Genomic DNA, 23215 nt, shown 5'->3' with positions numbered 1-23215 from the left:
CGTATGTGGCAGCTCAATATATATATGCTTCTCTACAGTTTGTTTATTTTGAATCATTTTTTGTATTTATTCATAAATTATTTTGCATATATTTATTCATAGAATACTAAGATAAAGATAATAATTAATTTACATTATTTCCTAGTTTTCTTGGTCATTGCTGCTGGTAGGCCTACAATTCGTATATAATTTGTCAATATAATTTTATATGTAATTTATGCTATATATATATACATATACATATATATATATATATATATATATATATATATATATATATATATATATATATATATATATATATATATATATATATATCGGAACAACTCTATATTATTAGCTTTCACTCAACTTCTTTTGTATTCTATATTGGCAAAAATATTATGCTATGAAATCGATAATTCTGAATTAGGCCTACTAAACGAAGCTTTGAGTGAATTAGTGAATGGTAAAGTAAGCGCGTAATTAGCAGTAATTATGGAGAGAGACGTAGTAGCAAGAGTAGTAGCCGAGGTGAGTTATCAATTACCTCATAATACTAATTTAATATCACATATTCGCGCCACATATCATAATTATGTATATACAGTTAGTTGCATGTGCATCACTGAGAAATATAACGAATATGTTTTATTTTATGTAATAGGGAGCATGTGGGTGATAAAATAATAATTGATAATTTGGTACCCGGCATCAACTGTGTTAGGGCCGTACCAACCCGCCAAGGAGCTGATATTGAAATTTTGGCGCCAATTTTCAAACCCCTGACCGTACGTATCACAAGACTGTTTTCCCGCGCAAAAAAAATGCCACATTTGGATCACCTACAGACATCTCGATTAATGTCTTTGTGTGTGTATATATGAAGCAATTTTGTTGTTATGGATAATCTTTCTTTGCTGAGACGCGCGGAGCATTAGCGTAAGCTGGATGCTTATAGCAGTTGTCGATCGGGTGTTTTATTCCATATATTTAGGGTGTTACGGACTATATTATTATATAATAATAACCACCTGGATGTAACAGGATATATAAATCATCATGAAATGTTTGTAAGTCGAGAAATGCATTTGTTATGGCGTACAGTCAAGAAAAAGTGAGGAAATAAAATCGTGAGTTGGGCATCGATTAGGCGGGGTTTGGCGCTCCATAACAACTGGCAGGAGTCGGTTAGTTAGGACGGAGCGGCTGGAGGAGGCGAGGCGGGTGTCGAAGGCGGGTTCCTGCGACCGTTGGCTGCCTCGAGTACCCGCGCGCGCCTTTTGAAGGTTTGAAGTTAAATGTCCGCGGAGGGTGTTATCACCGAGCGTGTGTGACCGGCCGTAGTACACCCTCGCTCCTGACGCGGTGTGCACGCTCACCTGCTCCTCTCCTCACGCAGTGTGTGTGACGCCCTTCCTCGCATTTATTTCCTGACGTGGCTGTGGCCGTTCCTCGTGTGCTGACTGTAGCCGTTCCTCGTGTGCTGACTGTAGCCGTTCCTCGTGTGCTGACTGTAGCCGTTCCTCGTGTGCTGACTGTAGCCGTTCCTCGTGTGCTGACTGTGGCCGTTCATCGTGTTCTGCCTGGCCGTTCTTCGTGTTCTGACTGTGGCCGTTCTTCGTGTTCACGTAACGTGTTGAGGTCCGCCGTGTTCTGTGTAGCGTTCGTCGTGTTCTCTCCTGACGCGGTAAAGATCTTTTTTGGTGTTGAGGATGATAACGTACTCGCTGGACGACCCGTGCTCCCCGACCAAGGCGGCGGACATCAGGATGTTCTTCAAGAAGCCCTCCGCCAGGAGGGCCTTGTCCGAACTCGGCGTCAACGACTCCAAAGCCAACCTGAGGATGGCCGAGACGTTGTTCACCATCACCGCTGAACAGTTCATGAAGAAATGGAACTTCGACCCCATACGATGCCGGCCGCTGCCCTCCGGACGCTATCAATGGACACCGGCCAAAACGGCGACCAAGAAACAGCGTGTAACTGCTGCTGCTGCTGCTGCTGCTGCCCTTCGGGAGACGCCCCACGACCCACCTTCGACCTTCGACCATCGCTCGACCTCGGCCCCTGAAGATGCCGCCGACGGTAGTAGATTTCTCGGTCAGACGAACGACGAGTGTCGATTTTTGGGGGAAAATTTCGACTGCGACGCTTACGCTACAGCGCTGCCCACTGTTCACCAGCTGCCCACCACCTACGAGCTGCCCACCACCTACGAGCTGCCCACCGCCCACCAGCTGCCTCTCACCGCCCACCAGCTGCCTCTCACCCCACAAAAGAGCCACAAGAGGAGAGAGTCACACACGCCCAAAACTCTACAGTGTAAAATCACTGGTAAGTTCCTCTCCCGTTTGTTCTGTTAACCAATTAACTTCAACTTGCCGATTTCTTTTTTAATTACCTAAAATCCTGTTCCATATTTTGAAATGTCCCCCTTAATTTGTACGGTTAATAGCGATGTATTGATCTATTAGTTATTTATTTATATACAAGGAGCAATGGGTTGTAAATTGGTTATTACGTAGTATATATTCTTGCAAAGCCATTGATGCGCATAGCGTTTCTTTAATTAGTTTAGTATATTGTGACCCCATACCCGTCATGTTAGCAGTACTGGACCCCATACGCATCAGTTAGCGGTAGTGGACCCCATACCCATCCCGTGAGTATTGGTATGTGGTCTCCTACCATCCGCAGAATGGGTATGGGGCATACTACCAATCACAGAATGGGTATGAGGCATACTATCGCTTACCGAATGGGTATGGGGCATACTACCACTCACAGAATGGGGCATGCTACCACTCACAGAATGGGGCATGGGGCATGCTACCACTCACAGAATGGGGCATGCTACCACTCACAGAATGGGGCATGGGGCATGCTACCACTCACAGAATGGGGCATGCTACCACTCACAGAATGGGGCATGCTACCACTCACAAATGGGTATGCGACATAACACCACTCACAAAATGGGTATGAGATCTACCATGTACCACTCCCAGGATGCTTACGTGAGGGTGGTACATAGTAGATCTCATATTAACAATTATGTTAACTTATATTAACAATTATGTAATGCCCCATAAATAATTGTTAATCACAGGTCACAGTTATCGAGGGATAGATTTCTTAACGGTTAGAAAAATTAATGACAAATTAATTAATTTTACAAAATCCACATCAGGCAGTTCCCAAGTGAACTAATAATAAATACATCATATTGGTTCCGACGTGAGAAAAGGCTGCCAACATAACTTCATTTGCATAGCTATTCACATCACTATTGATTTACGAATGTTAATGCAGGGAATCTGACAGGACACGACTGTAAAATATTGATTTCGTGGGTGGCTGTCGGTGACGGGTTAATTAGCTGCAGGGTTATATTGACTTATATATAAAAGTACATTATTTGTTGTATATATTATATTTATACAATATTATATACAGTGTGGAGTATATTATATATAAATATATATAGTATATATTTTATATATAAATATATATAGTATATATATTATATACAAATATATATAGTATATATATTATTTATAAATATATATAGTATATATATTATATATAATATATTATGTATACAATATGTATTATATATATAGTATATATATATATTATATATACTGTATATATAATATATACAATATGTATTTTATATACTATATATATTATATAGTGTATAAATAAAATATATATATATATATAACGCTTCCTGTCTGCGACAAGGGGAATGATTACAATTATAAGTCCCGTAACAATATTTCAGCCAATTCCTGGCTAACGACCCTCACCTCTCACCTGGCGGGAGACTGTACTGTCTAGTGACGTCTAGGTGACAGATCTAGAGACCTCAGAGTACTAGTACTGTCTTCCCTTGCAGTACTTTCATCTCTGTTAAAGATATTCTTTCCTCGAAGCATGTTTTAACAAGACTGAGATGCCTGGGGTCGTGTTCGATTTCATGTTAAATGCAGCTTTAGGCTGCATTTGGGTAGTATCCAATACGAACGAGATTCTAAAAGTATATATTATGTTATTTGTAATTAATTGTGAGATTCCTGGTATCTATTTTGCATGTTTAGTTTCAAGTGCGTAAAGAGCTTTTAAGACGAAATTACTAAAACTCTTGCATGGTGGATTAATTATACAATCTATAATTTATGATATTTCTACTGTCTTATTCTGTCTATATTACAATTTCAAGTGCTTGAAAAGCTGAGTCACAGAAAATTATTAAATGTTTCAGTGTATAGTGTATGTATGTAGTGTATACATTTCAACCAATTGTAATGCAGCTAATTTTATTATCTGCATGTGGCGCTTAGCTAGCTGTGGAAACTGTAGTACCGTGCTGTCTTTAGTGTTTATTGTTTTATAATCTTTGCCAGTTGGTAGGTGGTAGTCGTATATTGCTCCCACCTGAGGGCTGGGGTTGTGGTAGGACCACTCCCAGGTGGTGTACAACTCCCACCTGAGGGCTGGTTGTGGTAGGACCACTCCCAGGTGGTGTACAGCTCCCACCTGTGGGCCGGTTGTGGTAGGACCACTCCCAGGTGGTGTACAACTCCCACCTGTGGGCCGGTTGTGGTAGGACCACTCCCAGGTGGTGTACAGCTCCCACCTGTGGGCTGGGGTTGTGGTAGGACCACTCCCAGGTGGTGTACAGCTCCCACCTGAGGGCTGGTTGTGGTAGGACCACTCCCAGGTGGTGTACAGCTCCCACCTGAGGGCTGGTTGTGGTAGGACCACTCCCAGGTGGTGTACAACTCCCACCTGAGGGCCGGTTGTGGTAGGACCACTCCCAGGTGGTGTACAGCTCCCACCTGTGGGCCGGTTGTGGTAGGACCACTCCCAGGTGGTGTACAACTCCCACCTGAGGGCCGGTTGTGGTAGGACCACTCCCAGGTGGTGTACAACTCCCACCTGAGGGCTGGTTGTGGTAGGACCACTCCCAGGTGGTGTACAACTCCCACCTGAGGGCTGGTTGTGGTAGGACCACTCCCAGGTGGTGTACAACTCCCACCTGAGGGCTGGTTGTGGTAGGACCACTCCCAGGTGGTGTACAGCTCCCACCTGAGGGCTGGGGTTGTGGTAGGACCACTCCCAGGTGGTGTACAGCTCCCACCTGAGGGCCAGTTGTGGTAGGACCACTCCCAGGTGGTGTACAGCTCCCACCTGAGGGCTGGGGTTGTGGTAGGACCACTCCCAGGTGGTGTACAGCTCCCACCTGAGGGCTGGTTGTGGTAGGACCACTCCCAGGTGGTGTACAGCTCCCACCTGAGGGCTGGTTGTGGTAGGACCACTCCCAGGTGGTGTACAGCTCCCACCTGAGGGCTGGGGTTGTGGTAGGACCACTCCCAGGTGGTGTACAACTCCCACCTGAGGGCCGGTTGTGGTAGGACCACTCCCAGGTGGTGTACAGCTCCCACCTGAGGGCTGGTTGTGGTAGGACCACTCCCAGGTGGTGTACAGCTCCCACCTGAGGGCTGGGGTTGTGGTAGGACCACTCCCAGGTGGTGTACAGCTCCCACCTGAGGGCTGGTTGTGGTAGGACCACTCCCAGGTGGTGTACAGCTCCCACCCGAGGGCTGGTTGTGGTAGGACAACTCCCAGGTGGCGTACAACTCCCACCTGAGGGCTGGTTGTGGTAGGACCACTCCCAGGTGGTGTACAACTCCCACCTGTGGGCCAGTTGTGGTAGGACCACTCCCAGGTGGTGTACAACTCCCACCTGTGGGCCGGTTGTGGTAGGACCACTCCCAGGTGGTGTACAACTCCCACCTGAGGGCTGGGGTTGTGGTAGGACCACTCCCAGGTGGTGTACAACTCCCACCTGAGGGCTGGGGTTGTGGTAGGACCACTCCCAGGTGGTGTACAGCCCCCACCTGTGGGCCGGTTGTGGTAGGACCACTTCCAGGTGGTGTACAGTTCCCACCTGAGGGCTGGGGTTGTGGTAGGACCACTCCCAGGTGGTGTATAGCTCTCACCTGAGGGCTGGTTGTGGTAGGACCACTCCCAGATGGTGTACAGCTCCCACCTGAGGGCTGGGGTTGTGGTAGGACCACTCCCAGGTGGTGTACAGCCCCCACCTGAGGGCTGGTTGTGGTAGGACCACATTCACTGAGGGACATAAGCCTACAACCACTATCATTTGTTGTAGACCTTCTCCCTGTCTCCACCTCTGTTCCAAGAGACGGAGAGATATCCTCTGTACACCCCGCTCTTTAGGTATTATATGCAAATATGTTACTCCAATATACCTATTTACACAATATATGCATTCAGTATATATATATATATATATACATATATATATATATATATATATATATATATATATATATATATATATATATGTATATATATATATATAATATGTATATATATATATATATATATATATATATATATATATATATATATATATATATATATATATATATATACTGTATGCATATATTGTGTAAATTTATATATTATTTGTCTTATATGTCAAAATAGTTAGCATTATCGGAGTCTAACTGAGAACATTACATATTTACACGATTATATTAATATTTTTTGTATTTATTAATTTCGTATTAATGAACAAAATTACTAAGGTAATATTGTTAATTCAATTTTGTAGCTTATGTTAAACAAACTAGATCTGGTGATCTAATGCCAAACGTCAGCATTGAATAGCATTTTTAATAGTAACGATGTCATAATGTATTTCCAAAATATATTAATGGTATTTGATAGCAATTTCTCTACTAATCAAACAGTAAGAATATAACTTAAATCAATATTAACCGTGTTTATATAGGCAAACATGGTTACATTTAGTCGGTTTGGTGGTGGGATATTTGACCCATCAATCTCTGGAGGGTTATTGAGGCCCATCAACCTCTGGAGGGTTACTAAGGCCCATCAACCTCTGGAGGGTTATTAAGGCCCATCAACCTCTGGAGGGTTACTAAGGCCCATCAATCTCTGGAGGGTTATTAAGGCCCATCAACCTCTGGAGGGTTACTAAGGCCCATCAATCTCTGGAGGGTTATTAAGGCCCATCAACCTCTGGAGGGTTACTAAGGCCCATCAACCTCTGGAGGGTTATTAAGACCCATCAACCTCTGGAGGGTTATTAAAGCAACCGCAAAACAGTAACAGTGTCTTCATTAGTACAGTATGTGTAACTCCTGTCTTATAATTATACATTACTCTTATGTTCTTTGAATACACATTCTTGTGAATGAAGATTAATATTATTCTCTCAGAAATCACATTAACGTGATTTATATCAATGAGAAAATCCACTGGGATTTTATAAATACAGGTGGGTACGAACAGCATTGACAGTCGTATACTCTACTTACCACTAGACCACCGGAACTAGTTAAAAACTTATACAACCGGATTCCTATTGAAATCACAAGAAGTCTGGAGGCCTTGAGTTTACCTGATCCAGTCTTAAGTTTTCCCGTCTGACCCCCACAGGCACTCGGGCTAAAGGTCAAAGTGGTGCCACGCCTTACTGAGAGGTGTAGATTAATTAATAAGTATAGGCTCTTTTATACTTCAGTCGCGAATATTTACCTGAGGGCCACTATCTCTAGTGGCCTCGACGAGGAAAGGCAGCCGGCGGCTTGTCAAACGTCTCCTCATTGGTCCTGATAGATTAAGTAAACTCAGCGTAGATTAGGAGTTGACTTTAATCCATTACTTTGTAAGTACTGTACTCCATTACTTAATCACATGCCTTAAACCTTCAAAACTCCTCAAGTGTATTCTACATGGATATGTACACAGAGTGGTGTACTTCTTTTATAGGTGTACATGTACTCTACGTTTGTCCTGGATTATGTTCAGAGCTAAAGTATACTTACTGGTTGGTCAGCAACCTATTGTAGTGGCCTTAATAACCCTCCAGAGGTTGATAGGTCTTAATAACCCTCCAGAGGTTGATAGGTCTTAATAACCCCCATAGGTGGATAGGCCTTAATAACCCCAAGAAGTGAATAAGTTTTAACCCTCCAGAGGTCGATTAGGTCTTTAAGGCCTGTCAACCTCGAGAGGTTTGCAAGCCTTAAAGACCCTCCAGAGGCTGATTGGCCTTAAGTCCAACACCTAAATTAAGTGTATTATATGCAGTCAGGTGTCTCCCACTTTTTGGTGTATGTACACTTAAGACTTAACGTTGGGCCTAATATATCTTCAGTACTAAATTATAAATTATCCTATAGATATTAGTTAGTAAATTAAACTAAAATAATATTTCTGAGGTCGAATGAAAGAGAGAATCGGGGGGGGGGGGGTAATTAATAATTGAATAAACTAAAAAAAAACACAATCAATTATAAAGTAAATGAATATTAATAAATGATAAAGTAAGAATAAGTAACCGCGTAAATTACAGTACGTTTATAATGACTATTTGAAGAAATAAACTATGTCAAAATGTTAAAAGATAACATGTTATAGATTTGACACGCTATATTTAATTTTTCTATACTACATTTATTTAATTTCAGTGCATCTTAATGTGTTTGTGGCATACAGAATTATATATATTAAAACATGCTAAAATAAAATATTTAAATTGATAACACTAGCATAAATAAAATTAATAAAGTTGTATTGAACAATGCAAAAAATATATATTAAATTCATCCCACACAGCCATATACAATACTAATGCAGTATTTTATAATACAATATATCTTATTTGTTCTAAAAGAATTAACTGCAGTATTTTATAATACAATATATCTTATTTGTTGTTAATAAACAATATAGTATTTTATAATACATTATTTCACGCTTGTTCGAAATCTATTACCGGAAATTGGATATTTTATAAAAGATACAATGTATTTATTTGTTCTTAATTAATTAACGTTAACATAGTATTTTGCCATACAATATCTCAAGCGTGTTAATTATAAATAAACTGATTTATTTAGTTTAATACGTTATAAAGTATTTTATAATGCAATGTATCAAGCCTATTCTGAATAATATAATTTTAATTTGTAATTTTGTCTAGATAATTTAACTGGCTTTGATGAATTTATGGTGAATCCCATAATAATGCATTGTATAATTTAGCCTGATAGATATATTTATAACCTCTCGGAGTATAACTTTTGTATATCTTTTTTTTCTTATTTTGTATTTATTTTTTGTTTCTTTAGAAACATCAGTTAAACAAATTGGACAGAAGCAAAAATTGTAGTAAATAATAATATTAATAATAAAACAGGATAGAAGCAGAGACCACATAGCATAGGCCTATGTACTTACTGAAAGACAGAAATTTATTACAAATTAATAAACAGAAGGAAGTTTGATCGACACAACAGTTTTAATATACTAGTATACTGCCATGCAAAATACACACACACACACACACACACACACACACACACACCGTGCGACCAAAGAGGGGGGACCAAAGAGCCAGAGCTCAACCCCCGCAAACATAACTAGGTAACTAGGTGAGTACCGTGTACGTGAAACCTGTCCGTGTGTGTGTGTAATTACCTAAGTGTAGTTACAGGATGAGAGCTACGCTCGTGGTGTCCCGTCTTCCCAGTACTCTTTGTCATTTAACGCTATACTACTAATGGTTTTGGCCTCTAACACCTTCTCACTTAAAATTTTTAAATTCACTTAACTTGTTTGAACCGTCTACCAGCCTGTAAAAGTGAACTTTCTAATGTTCATTTCGGCGCCGTTTTTTTCTTAACTTGAATCTGACCTCGTTCTTGATTTTCTTCTATCTTCTAGCTTCTCTTAGCTATTATATTTCAATTCCGTAAGCCATTATTGTTGCATATCTGCACCTTTTCCGGTATTGATGCTCTTGAGATATGGACATCATTCAACCGCTGCATGTTTCAATATTGTTTTTTCAAAAATCGTGAAAAATTTATGTAATTTTTCACTGTCCGTGTATAAAAGTGATTTTGAGGTGTGAAAGTGTAGCATAGGCCCCTCGCACAATGTTCTTTATGTGGTTCTCGGCTGACAGTCTACTCCTCAGAACTACCTCAAGATCTTCCTTTATCAGAGTTCTTTAAAGTCTTTTCACATAATTTTCAGGGTGTGTGTGGGCCTATTATCTCCTATTCCACATTCCATAACGTGGCATTTATTCACATGGAATTCCATCCGACAAGTGTTATTCCATACACTTATTTTGTAAAGGCATACGATCTGTTACATAATTTCTTCCCAGGTGTTCTATAGATTTGTTTAAATTACTTCTCTAGTGTTTCGACTCCCGCGCTCGTCAACAATACAGGTTTATAATTGGGAGGGTCTTCTCGGCTATAATTTTTGTAGATGCGAACTGTGATTGTCTTTTTCCATATATCTGCTAAGATTTCTGTACATAATGATGCCAGAAAAATCAAATTAAGTGGAATGCTCAGCTTTGATGTGGCATTCTGCTTGATGGGGTTCTGGGAGTTCTTCTACTCCCCAAGCCCGGCCCGAGGCCAGGACTCGATTCTCTCCGAACCAACTGGTTTTTTTCTACCTAGCTCCTTGAAAATTGTTTGCACTTCTTCTCGAGACATCTGTGTACTCAAGTGTTATTTTCTGAAATCCATATTACTGTATCTGGTTTTCTGAAAACCTCATTTTGCCCAAACACACACATTGGAACTGTTCATATAGTGTTTCACACATTTCCATTTCTTTCTCTGACTCTTCCCACATCGTCAACCTCTGGATTTTATTCTTTACCTTCAAATTGCTTTTAATACATTTATGGAACAGGCCAGGTTATATGTTACATTTACCCGCTATACCTTTCTCAAAATTACTTTCAGCCTCTTTTCTCACTGTCATGTAGTGAGAAATATTATATATTGCATATATTGCATATATTATACATTGCATCTACATATTATATATTGCAGTTGTTCGTTTGCATTGCTAGTATGTTTGAAGGTTTGGCCTCTTCCTATATTGGTGGCATTTTTTTTTTCTAGTTCTACATCTGTATATAAATTTTGATGTATCTTCAGCATATATCTCATAAACTTTGATATACATCTCATTTATTTCTTTGTCTAACAACAAAGTCTCCCAATCAGCTTCGTTTAAGACCTAGCTAAGTTCCCCCGTGGTGTCTTATCTTGACATGGAGTTTTTCCATTATTTCTGTTTCTTCAGTCTTGTCTAGATTATAACTCCTTCCATATTTGATTTCCAGAAAGACATGAAGTGTGTGTGTGCGTGCGTCCATGCCGTCCGTGTATGTGTGTGTGTGTGCGTGCGTCCATGCCATTCGTGTGTGTGTGTGTGTGTGCGTGCGTCCATGCCGTCCGTGTATGTGTGTGTGTGTGTGCGTGCGTCCATGCCGTCCGTGTATGTGTGTGTGTGTGTGTGCGTGCGTCCATGCCGTCCGTGTATGTGTGTGTGTGCGTGCGTCCATGCCGTCCGTGTATGTGTGTGTGTGTGCGTGCGTCCATGCCGTCCGTGTATGTGTGTGTGTGTGCGTGCGTCCATGCCGTCCGTGTATGTGTGTGTGTGTGTGCGTGCGTCCGTGTATGTGTGTGTGTGTGTGTGTGCGTGCGTCCATGCCGTCCGTGTATGTGTGTGTGTGCGTGCGTCCATGCCGTCCGTGTATGTGTGTGTGTGTGCGTGCGTCCATGCCGTCCGTGTATGTGTGTGTGCGTGCGTCCATGCCGTCCGTGTGTGTGTGTGCGTGCGTCCATGCCGTCCGTGTGTGTGTGTGTGTGTGCGTGCGTCCATGCCGTCCGTGTATGTGTGTGTGTGTGTGCGTGCGTCCATGCCGTCCGTGTATGTGTGTGTGTGTGCGTGCGTCCATGCCGTCCGTGTATGTGTGTGTGTGTGCGTGCGTCCATGCCGTCCGTGTGTGTGTGTGTGTGTGTGCGTGCGTCCATGCCATCCGTGTGTGTGTGTGCGTGCGTCCATGCCATCCGTGTGTGTGTGTGTGCGTGCGTCCATGCCGTCCGTGTGTGTGTGTGTGCGTGCGTCCATGCCATCCGTGTGTGTGTGTGCGTGCGTCCATGCCGTCCGTGTGTGTGTGTGTGTGCGTGCGTCCATGCCATTCGTGTGTGTGTGCGTGCGTCCATGCCATCCGTGTGTGTGTGCGTGCGTCCATGCCGTCCGTGTGTGAGTGTGAGAGAGAGCGTCCATGCCGCCGTCCGTGTGTGTAAGAGAGCATCCATGCCGTCACCCGGCCGGCTAAAAAGCGCGGGAGACAGACATTGCATCATCCTCTTGAAGGAACTTGACGCCACCTGTTGGGACCTGATGCCTCCCACACCCTCACACACAGTCACATGTTCACACCTGATCCCTTATGTCACTTTCTGGCACAGGAAAATACATTTAAGTTGTGTATTAGTTTCCGTACAATGTATTCATGTTATGGAACTAATCTCTCATACATAGCCGTATATACTATTCGTTATTTTAGTGAATTATCTTAAGAAAATACACTTTTTTGTTGCAATTTTGGCTTTTGTAATGTATTCTTATTTGCCGTAAAGAGGATAGTTTCAGGTATTCTCTATTTTTTTTCAGTAGGCTTTCAAAAGAAAGCTTCAATTGAGTTTTCTTGTTTTTAAAGTATGTTCAAAGTTTATGATCAAATGATTAATCTGTTATATTTACGAAGGTGAACAGTTCAATATTTATGGTTAAGGTAATGTTCAGATATCATACATTTTAAACAATGTTTACTATAGCATTTTATAGTGATTTATCTAATTTCAGCTAAAACAGCTTTTCATTTTTCCTAAAACAGCGTTTTAAAAAAACCCTTTTCACTTTCTATATTCAAAATATGGAATTAAATTTAACAATCAGTGTATTTTCATCTTTTCTATCTTCAATTAAATCCTAATTGTGATATATATATATATATATATATATATATATATATATATATATATATATATATATATATATATATATATATATATATATATATTTTACTTTTTTCTTTACCACTTAGGCCTAAGGCTTCGATATTATTTTCCTTAGTCTAATTTACAATTCACAATTCGTTTGTGCAAAAATAGACATTTACAGTCTATTTTAATATTATTTTATTAGGCTATTGAACACCAATTGTTTTCCATTAAGTAATATGGATAAAAGGATATATTGATTTGGTGTTGGACTTGAGGCCTATCAACCTCTCGATAGTTATTCAGGCCTATCACCTCTGGAAACAAAGTTAAGGCTACTATCAGGAGGCCTGGTCGACGACCGGGCCGCGGGGACACTAAGCCCCGGAAGCACCTCAAGTTAAGGCTACCACAATAGATAACTGATCAATCAGCAAGTATATACTTTAGCTCTGAACATAACCCAGGACAAAGTCAACTCCATATACACCTGTAAATGGGATATATTGTATACCCCCTACTTATATATCTGTATAATACTCTTTTTAGATTTTTAAAGATTTAAGGCCTGTGACTGCAAGATCAATGGCAGTAAGTTAATATTTCTGACAAGCCAGTATACATACTTCTCTTGAAGAAAGTAATGGATTAAAGTAAACCCTTATGTATGGTGAATTTATTTTGATCCTGATTTTATATTCAGGACTGAAGTATAGACAGTTCTATATAGTATATTTAGGCTCAAATTGGACCTGGGGCCAGATTCACGAAAGCATTTACGCAAGCACTTACGAACGTGTACATCTTTCCTCAATCTTTGACGGCTTTAGTTACATTTATTAAACAGTTTACAAGCAAGAAAACTTGCCAATCAACTGATGTTATTGTTATTAACAGCCTCCTGGTGCTTCGGAGCTCATTAACTGTTTAATAATTGTAAACAAAGCCGCCAAAGATTGAGAAAAGATGGACAGGTTCGTAAGTGCTTGCGTAAGTACTTTCGTGAATCTGGTCGCTGGCTCGTATGTGCCAAAATGCCTTGTGCAGTTACCTTTATTCTTCTTAGGTTCTTATACACAATGAGCTTGCTACATCTCCCAGTTACATTTAATGGACATACATATACAGTATACATGAATTATACATCCGCTCAGTCCTTCAAGACATACACAACACTGACATACATTCGCGTATACTATGCATACACATTCGGCCTACCAACACCCTACTTTAGAGTACAGCTGAAAAAGATCATAGGAAGGTGGGGTTGGGCCTTCGACAAGCCGCCGGCTTCCTGTCCTCGTCGAGGCCACTAAGTGGCAGTGGCTCTCAGGTAAACTGAGGTCAACACCAACTTTATACCCCCCCCCAGGCACCCATAGGCCTTTCACACACACACACACACACACACACACACACACACACACACACACACACACACACACACACACACACACACACACACACAGACCCCCCCACAGAACAGTTGAGAGGCGGGACCAAAGAGCCAAAGCTCAACCCCCGCAAGCACAAATAGGTGAGTACAGAGTTGACCAAAGAGCCAGAGCTCAACCCCCGCAAGCACAATTAGGTGAGAACACACACACACACACACACTTACACTTCCACCTATACAAGTTTTATACACACAGACACACTTTAGACCTGACAACAGGAATGTGGTTCAAGGTCTCAGAGGGAGACAGAGGGTGTTTGTGTGTGTGTGGGGGGGGGGTCCCCATTATCCCACCAGACCCCACCGGACCCCACCAGCGGGGGTCTCACAGACAGGCCGGTGTCGGGGGGGACTTGCAATTTCCTCTGTCCAGCTAGACGGGTTGTCTGAGACAGTTTGCTTCGAGTAATTTTCGCTCAGAAAATGTCGGGTTTACAGGTCAGCGTCACTCATCATGTACATGGTGACATAGCCGCATGTACAACATCCCACGACAAGGAAGAACACCCGCTGGGTTGTTCATCTTGTGAGTGAACATGCCATCATAGCGGCCCCCCGTTGGGGAAGTTCATCCTGTCACTTGTACCCAGACACGGCTGGGGCGTGTGTACGTGTGTGTGTGTGTTAACGTGTAATCGCGAAGCAACCTGAAACAGGAAATACTTGAGCTTAGCTCCTAACTGGCGTCGACATTATCACTGGTGAGTAACGCCATACCCAGCCCATGACGTCACATCTATAGGTAGGGTAATACACATGAAGAAACATGCTGATTACATTACAGGCTACTTCAGCTTCTAATTATTACTACTGCCTTAAAAAAAAATTCTGTCTGGAGTTTGAAGGGGGGGGGGGTGTTAGTACTCTGTGCGTTTGATAGTGCCTGCCTATCAAACCTCACACCTGGAGAGTCAGGTCTAGCTCATGGTCCCTGTTGTACCCTTTGCGTTGAAATGTACATTAACTTGTAAACTTGTAAACCTAAATGAGCCACAGGGACGTTAGAAAGAACTTTTTCAGTGTCAGAGTAGTTAACAGGTGGAATGCATTAGGCAGTGATGTGGTGGAGGCTGACTCCTTACACAGTTTCAAGTGTAGATATGATATTGCCCAATAGGCTCGGGAACCTGTACACCAGTTGAGAGGCGGGGCCAAAGAGCCAGAGCTCAACCCCCGCAAGCACAACTAGGTGAGCACATACATATATACAATACATACACGTTCCCTTGGCCTCTCCTGCACCCACCAGAAGCCCTGAAGCGTGACATTTGACCCTGTATCCCTGGGGGTGACCTCGAAGACTCTTGTTCACACAGCGATGTTACCCTTCAGGCAGTTTATGTTTTGTGTGGTAATAGCTGAGGAAGGTAGAGAGGTGGGGGGTGGGTGGGGGTTATAGACAGACAGACAGGTTTGGCAGATATATAGGCAATAGACAGCAAAGGTTTAGCAGACAGGCAGTAGACAGCTAAGAGGTTTAGCAGACATAGACAGCCAAGAGGTTTAGCAGACATAGACAGCAAAGAAGTTAACAGGATATACATAGGCATACAAATTACATCTTGGCATACAATGTCGCCCCACATACCCATATATATATACCGATTGTGTGCACAAACAATTGAGATATAGAAGCAAATAGACAATGAAACTGAAAAAATTGATATGCATGCACACATTCATAGACTAATAGACAGCAACAAAGACCTGTCCGGACAGACAGACAGATAGATAGTAACAAAGGCTATCCCCCCCTCTCCCCCCAGTGAGAGAGGCCAGGTCAGACCTCACCATCATCGCCGCTGCTCCAAAAGCTCTCACCATTAACGTATTTTTTACTCGTGAAAAGTTCCTGGTTTTCTCTCTCTCTCTATCTCTCTCTCTCTCTCTCTCTCTCTCTCTCTCTCTCTCTCTCTCTCTCTCTCTCTCTCTCTCTCTCTCTCTCTCTCTCTCTCTCTCTCTCTCTCTCTCTCGCGCTCTCTCTCGCGCTCGCTCTCTCTCGCGCTCGCTCTCTCTCGCGCTCGCTCTCTCGCGCTCTCTCTCGCTCTCTCTCTCGCTCTCTCACTCTCTCTCTCTCTCTCTCTCTCTCTCTCTCTCTCTCTCTCTCTCTCTCTCTCTCTCTCTCTCTCTTATTTCTAATATCTCTCTAATATATTTATTTACATCGTCATCAGTTTATCGTTCTGTCCGTTCCCTGATTATTGGTTTTCCTTATAATTCCTTTATTCGTTACTTTACATTATCCAAGTTTATTGTTTATTGTGGCTTCTCCCTCGTTTGGTGCAATTTCATTGTTTCATTTTTTACTTTTCTCTTTGTTTTTTTTCGATGGTATTATAATTCTTCGTGTTTTTGTATGTTTCTTTTCTCTCTTGCCCACTTCCTCTCTCATTTAACCCCCCCTTCCACTGACTCTTCCTTCCCACACTCCCCCCCCCTATCCCATCCCATCCCCCCTAAACGCCCCTTTCTTCCATTATGACTGAAGCATCTCCTAAGGCTATCCCCCTCAGGTTATCACAACCGTCAGGTTAATACTACGAATACCGAGTAATAACCAATAACACAACTAGCATAACCACAATCAGTACAAGAGCCATAATCCCCTACAACAATCCCATTCACTGCTACATGTTACCAGTTACCGCACAACCACTACACTCCATAACAACTACCTACCACCATCAGGCGGGGTTATGAAGGTGGTGCTTCGTTGGTGGTGGTGGGGGGGGAGGTGGCGTGGTTTGATCAAGTGGGGGGGATTATGGGGGGGATGGGAGGGGAGGAAGCGGTTGGTGTTGCGTGGGAGGGGGGAGATGGTGGTGGTGGGGTGGGAGAGGAGGCGACGGGTAGAAGGGATGGGTCGTGACTGTGGCAAAGTTCTCTCTCTCTCTCGTTCTCTCACTCTCTCGTTCTCTCACTCTCTCTCGTTCTCTCACTCTCTCTCGTTCTCTCACTCTCTCTCGTTCTCTCTCTCTCTCTCTCTCTCTCTCTCTCTCTCTCTCTCTCTCTCTCTCTCTCTCTCTCTCTCTCTCTCTCTCTCTCTCTCTCTCTCTCTCTCTCTCTCTCGTTCTCTCTCTCTCGCTCTCCACCCTCCCACTCCCCCTCTATCCCCCCCTCCCTCCCTCTCACCTGCGTCCCAATCACTGCACCTGGCCGTCTGGGCTTTTTCCCCCTGGGGACCTGTACGTCTTGGGAGGAAGTGAGAGGAGGGGGAGTGAGATGAGGCGAGATTAAGGGTCACTGTTGTAACTTTTAATTTTCAGGTCTCTCTCTCTCTCTCTCTCTCTCTCTCTCTCTCTCTCTCTCTCTCTCTCTCTCTCTCTATCTTTCTCTCTCTTCTCTCTTCTCTCTCTTTCTCTCTCTCTCTCTCTCTCTCTCTCTCTCTCTCTCTCTCTCTCTCTCTCTCTCTCTCTCTCTCTCTCTCTCTCTCTCTCTCTCTCTCTCTCTCTCTCTCTCTCTCTCTCTCTCTCTCTCTCTCTCTCTCTCTCTCTCTCTCTCTCTCTCTCTCTCTCTCTCTCTCTCTCTCTCTCTCTCTCTCTCTCTCTCTCTCTCTCTCTCTCTCTTTCTCTCTCTCTCTCTTTCTCTCTCTCTCTCTTTCTCTCTCTCTCTCTCTCTCTTTCTCTCTCTCTCTCTCTCTCTCTCTCTCTCTCTCTCTCTCTCTCTCTCTCTCTCTCTCTCTCTCTCTCTCTCTCTCTCTCTTCTCTCTCTCTCTCTCTCTCTCTCTCTCTCTCTCTCTCTCTCTCTCTCTCTCTCTCTTGTATATATATATATATATATATATATATATATATATATATATATATATATATATATATATATATGTATATATATATAAGCACATATATCACTTTCTCTATGACCCCTGAGAGGATTCGAACCCAGGCCACCAGATGTTTCCATCAACAGGAGGGTACTCAGACCACTACACGGTCACTACCTATAGTGCAGTGGTCAGACTCCATAGTAACTCCTGGTTGCCTATTTACTGCTGCATGGACAGGACATTAGGTGATAGGGCACGCGCCAAATCATTTCTGTTCCGCCCAGAATTCGCGAATATGAGTAGTACAACCCCGAGTCGAGTGTCCTTATTTAAAGGTTATGTAATGTGCTGTAAGCCTTTGTCTTAGAGGTCTGAAGTGTCTTGTTATTTAAGTGTTTGTGCTCCTTTCAGACTATGGACGGCAACGGAAACGGCTCCACTCCTGCTCTAAGTCTGAAGAGGTTGAGAGCGACCCCATCACGCCCAGGAAGAAGCTGGCTCTCTCGCCCTCCACACCTTCCAAGTAGTGCCTTTTTCTCCTCCCTCCAAGACCTGGTCTGTAAGGGAACCTTCAGAGGCCTTTGGAAGGCTGTTTTCGGAGGGGTCTTTTTCGGAGTTATCTAAGAATTTGTAAGGAACTCCGAGGCCATTAAGGACTCAAAGTGAACTGGTAAAAGCACCTTTACCAGTAAGGAAGATGCACATGGATTCTTCGAGGACTTTTCGAAGTCCTTACCAAAGGATTTTTTGTTTATGGAAGGCTTGTCTCCTCCAATGTTATCAGCAGATGTTTTTCTGTCTAGCTGGACGTTACAGTATCCTCAGATAACTTACAAATGTTTGGGAGAAAAATAAAACCAGAGTTGTCACTAAATTTTTCCAAAATATTGTTTTCAAATTTTAGAAACAAATGTATTTTTGTGTGTTAGGTATTAATAAATTATGATAAATATTAGATTATATTAATATATTAATAAATTTGTTTAATATATTAATAGGTTTTGTGACATCTTTGGTGTTTAACCAATACAATATTATATTTAATATGATATACACAGTACTGTATAGGAAGACTATAGCAGTGCAAATATAGCAACATGTCACAATTATCGTGCCTTATAGAATGTCAGGTTAATAAGAAACCTTTCCTTTAACTTATTAGTATATTTTGGGGGGGATTTTGCACACACAAGCTGTACAAAATCCATGTTGTATTCACTATTTGACTCCATTTTTTGACAAGCTAGCAATCCGAGTCGTAAACGGTTCAGGAGATATTTATAGATATTTTAATTACTGTATGTGTATATATATACATACAAACATACATGCTGTATATGTTTGTGTTGGCTCCAGTGTTTAGGTTAGGTCATTTGGGACAAGTCGCTGCTTGGGTGACCTCCCAACTGCTTGACTCTCTCTAGACTTGACAAGATTTCCAGAGGCTAGTCAGTCTAGGGAAAGTCTTCATTTTTTTTTAATTGCTTCAAGTGTACAAGTTTTGGACGAGTATATACAAACTGTAAGGAAGATTTGTTTGCAGACGATATGTCACAAAATCGTGGCACAAAATTAGACACCGGAACACACATTTGAACACGGTAGAAAGTGAACACGTTTCGATCTGTCCTGGATCATTAAATTTTACCCCGAGGGGCGAGTTTATTGGGCAGTGCTGCTCATCCTGTGAGTGAACACACCGCCATAGTGACAGTATTGGGCAGCGCTGCTCATCCTGTGAGTGGACACACCGCCATAGTGACAGTATTGGGCAGCGCTGCTCATCCTGTGAGTGAACACACCGCCATAGCAGCATGTACAACACTCCCCCAATGGGAAGAAAACCCGCTGGGTAGTTCATCCTGTCACTTGTACCCAGACACAACTGGGACTTGCTTAAGAGGTCTCAAGTGAACAGCTTATTATCTCACGGTAATGGTCGAGGGATGGACCGCAACGCTCTCACTTATATCCTTCAAGTGTGTGGTTTGATTGACTTAAAGATTTGTTTCTAATGGGATATCTACAAGTTGGTGGTATACAAGTACAGTTATCCCAAGTGCCAAATGGGAAACATATAGGCCTAATATTTCACATTCTGTTAATATTTATCACAAGTTTACAAACATTCAATTTACCAGTCTAAAAAATGTATTAGTATTTATTTTTTGAATGATAACATTATGTAATTTATTTATTTATTTAATTTTACTTGATTGACTATTTTTTAATATCTGATCCTAAACATTAGCAATTAAGAGCAAAACTTGATATATTTAATATATAAACATTTGCTAAATTATAATGTATTTATGAACAATAATTAAAGTTTTGCAGTGTTAAAAGATTAAATACTGGCAATATTTATAGGGGAACAATCTTGATACATTGGGCAGGAAGTCTGGAATAGAGGAGAGAGAAAGGAAGGAGTTCGCCTGCACGAAGAAGGCATCGAAGTGGGTCAGTTTGTGGCGGGGAAAATAAGTACCGTGACGGGAAAATAAGTACCGTGGCGGGGAAAATAAGTACCGTGGCGGGAAAAAAATAAGTACCGTGGCGGGGAAAATAAGTACCGTGGCGGGGAAAATAAGTACCGTGGCGGGGAAAATAAGTACCATAGCTGGAAAATAAGTACCGTGGCGGGGGAAAATAAGTACCATGGCGTACTTATTTAATGTTATGTTGCCATTCATTATTTTGTATCATTATATTCATGTCTTTCAATGCTCTCTTGGTAATAGTGCTATTACAATCATTTGCAGATTTGTGTTACAATCATGCACTTTCTTTATGATTGTTTTGAACTAATGGGAATTACTATTTTTGGCAAAAATCTGAAATTTCCTGCTCAGGAAAAGGCACAGATTTAATATACATTACTGTATAAGCATTCAATTATATGTTTTGAGTTTGCCGTCTATTTCAAGATGATTATTTAGACAATTGTGCAATGTTTACCACAGCGAGCAGACGTAGGCTAGTCATATTATATTTATTTGTAATTTAAGGCCTAATTTTCTTTAAGTAACATCAAAAGTTTATTTGTTACTGTGTGATCGTGGTTATGTGAAAATTTTTTGTTTAGCTTGACTCAAGAATTTATGTCAGTGTATGCTGGGCTTGACTCAAGAATTTATGTCAGTGTATGCTGGGCTTGACTCAAGAATTTATTTCAGTGTATGATGGGCTTGACTCAAGAATTTATGTCAGTGTATGCTGGGCTTGACTCAAGAATTTATTTCAGTGTATGATGGAATTCTACGGTAGTTTTGGTGGTTGACAGAAGAATTGCTGTTTCTTAGTGTTGTATGAATTCCTACACTACAGTGAAGGAATATTTATACAATGCTTGAACAGGGAAAGGAATACTTAACACAATGGTCACACATTAGAATTTAAGTTCATTTATAACCAATTTAACCATGTACTGTACTGATGTTAAATTATCACTGTAGCTAAAAGATTCTGGTTTGCAGAATCATTTGTTAATACTGTAGCGATAAAATTCAAATTGTAGTCACTGAAATAGCCTAGAATGCAAAATATTTTTTTTCAACTGTGGTAGTGCAATGTAATCTCTCGTTTAACAGCTTTCAGTTACTAAAATTTGATTTTATTGCTTATGAAAGGATCATGACTGATTCAACTCCTTATGAAGGAAACTTTTATTATTTCTTAGACAATGATTTAAGTGAGACAGACACTTGGTGTAATAGTGAATTGCCTTTCAATTAATTAGTTTTTTTTTAGTTTATTCATCTGTCGTGTTCAGTTTTTATAATGGAGAGAACAGTCATGTCTCTGATCTATGATCTCATGTTATATTTGTACAACTATTATGTTCTTTGGGGAAATAGGAGAAGGGGGAGGGGATGATATGTTTATGTAGAGTACTAGTTAGTGTAAGATTTTCTTAGCCTAAAGGGCCCTGATAAGACTCTAGGCTAAGACAAGTGTTACTCAAGCAATATTTGGCATCTAGTCCAATGACGTCCCCAATCTCTATCGATCTCGTAATTTCGCTCAAGCAGTGTGTGGCACGGAAACAATCATGCATTATCAAAATAGTAATAATACTCTGAATTAAGGAAGAACGTTGAGGTTGTACGTTGGGACGCAGGTTCGATCCCATCGTATGGCTTCAATATTTTCTCATATATCACATTGTGATTTCATTGTACATCTAAATTACTTACTTTGTGGTTTTGTAATTTAATGTTGAAGAACAATACTTAGAAGCTCTTAATATGGTTTATTAAGTCGTCTCGGAGTGAGTGATAGGAAATTGTCCCAGATTGAATTTAAAAATTCATGGTTAAGTTGCAGTATATTGATAGAAATAAAGTAATTTTTATGTTTATGAAGATATCCCCAAAATATAAAGTAAACGTTGTCATTTATTGAGTCATGTATAAAGATAGGAAAAAATGTATTTACATAATGTTTCTCAATTATTTACCCATCAGCATTGTTACAATTTTGGATGGTAAAATTCCTTAAATTATTATTTATCTATTTTGTTTATTAATTTTAAAGGTGCTTCATATTTTATTAATTGTACAAGTCAAAGCAACTTAATCTGCAAATAGTTATATATTTTGTTAACAGGATCAATATTGATATTTTGTACTTTATGTTCCATTTAGAGAATTCAGAATATGAAACATGTCAAGGAATCATTTTAAAATGTTCAAAAAGGAGTAATTAAAAGTCTTTATATTTGATTCTAAAATTGAATTAGGCTTTACAGATTTGTTCATGTGAGTTATAATTACTGCAAAAATATATAGTAATGTTTCATATACTGTACTTATAATACCCGTGTAAGATATTCATATACTGTACTTATAATACCCGTGTAAGATAATTTAACAAAGACTGATATTCATTCATTAAACCAAAATAAACATTAAAGGTTGCCATTTCACAATGTGTTCCCGGAGCTCAACTATTATGGGGAATTATTAATTCTCATTTGTTTTAAAAAAGTTTAGATTTTAGATTGAATTTTTTTTTTTAGTGGATTCTGCTTGACCAGGCGCGGTGCCAACACTGAATGCTCACTCTGTACATTATTACTTTACAGAAAAATTGCATCAATAAAATTATAATGTA

General features: G+C 41.0%; 1 protein-coding gene across 1 annotated transcript; it reads left to right on the top strand.

The window, feature by feature from the left end:
- Nucleotides 1-1162: 1162 nt before the first annotated feature.
- On the top strand, nucleotides 1163-23215 carry LOC123751718 (uncharacterized). The gene is made up of 2 exons (XM_045733804.2): nucleotides 1163-2316; nucleotides 18512-23215. The coding sequence occupies exons 1-2, from the start codon at nucleotides 1695-1697 to the stop codon at nucleotides 18625-18627; spliced, it is 738 nt and encodes a 245-aa protein (XP_045589760.1). The 5' UTR covers nucleotides 1163-1694; the 3' UTR covers nucleotides 18628-23215.

The sequence above is a fragment of the Procambarus clarkii genome, chromosome 18, assembly GCF_040958095.1.
Source record: "Procambarus clarkii isolate CNS0578487 chromosome 18, FALCON_Pclarkii_2.0, whole genome shotgun sequence".
Taxonomy (NCBI): Eukaryota; Metazoa; Arthropoda; class Malacostraca; order Decapoda; family Cambaridae; genus Procambarus; species Procambarus clarkii.
The sequence above is the reverse complement of the archived record's forward strand: the minus strand, read 5'-3'. Positions and strand labels throughout refer to the sequence as shown.

Excerpts from the sequence above, each read along its gene's own strand:
- LOC123751718 (XM_045733804.2), top strand. The coding sequence starts at position 1,695 with ATGATAACGTACTCGCTGGACGACCCGTGCTCCCCGACCAAGGCGGCG. Across the intron at positions 2,317-18,511 it reads TCTACAGTGTAAAATCACTG|ACTATGGACGGCAACGGAAA; the intron begins GTAAGTTCCTCT and ends TGCTCCTTTCAG.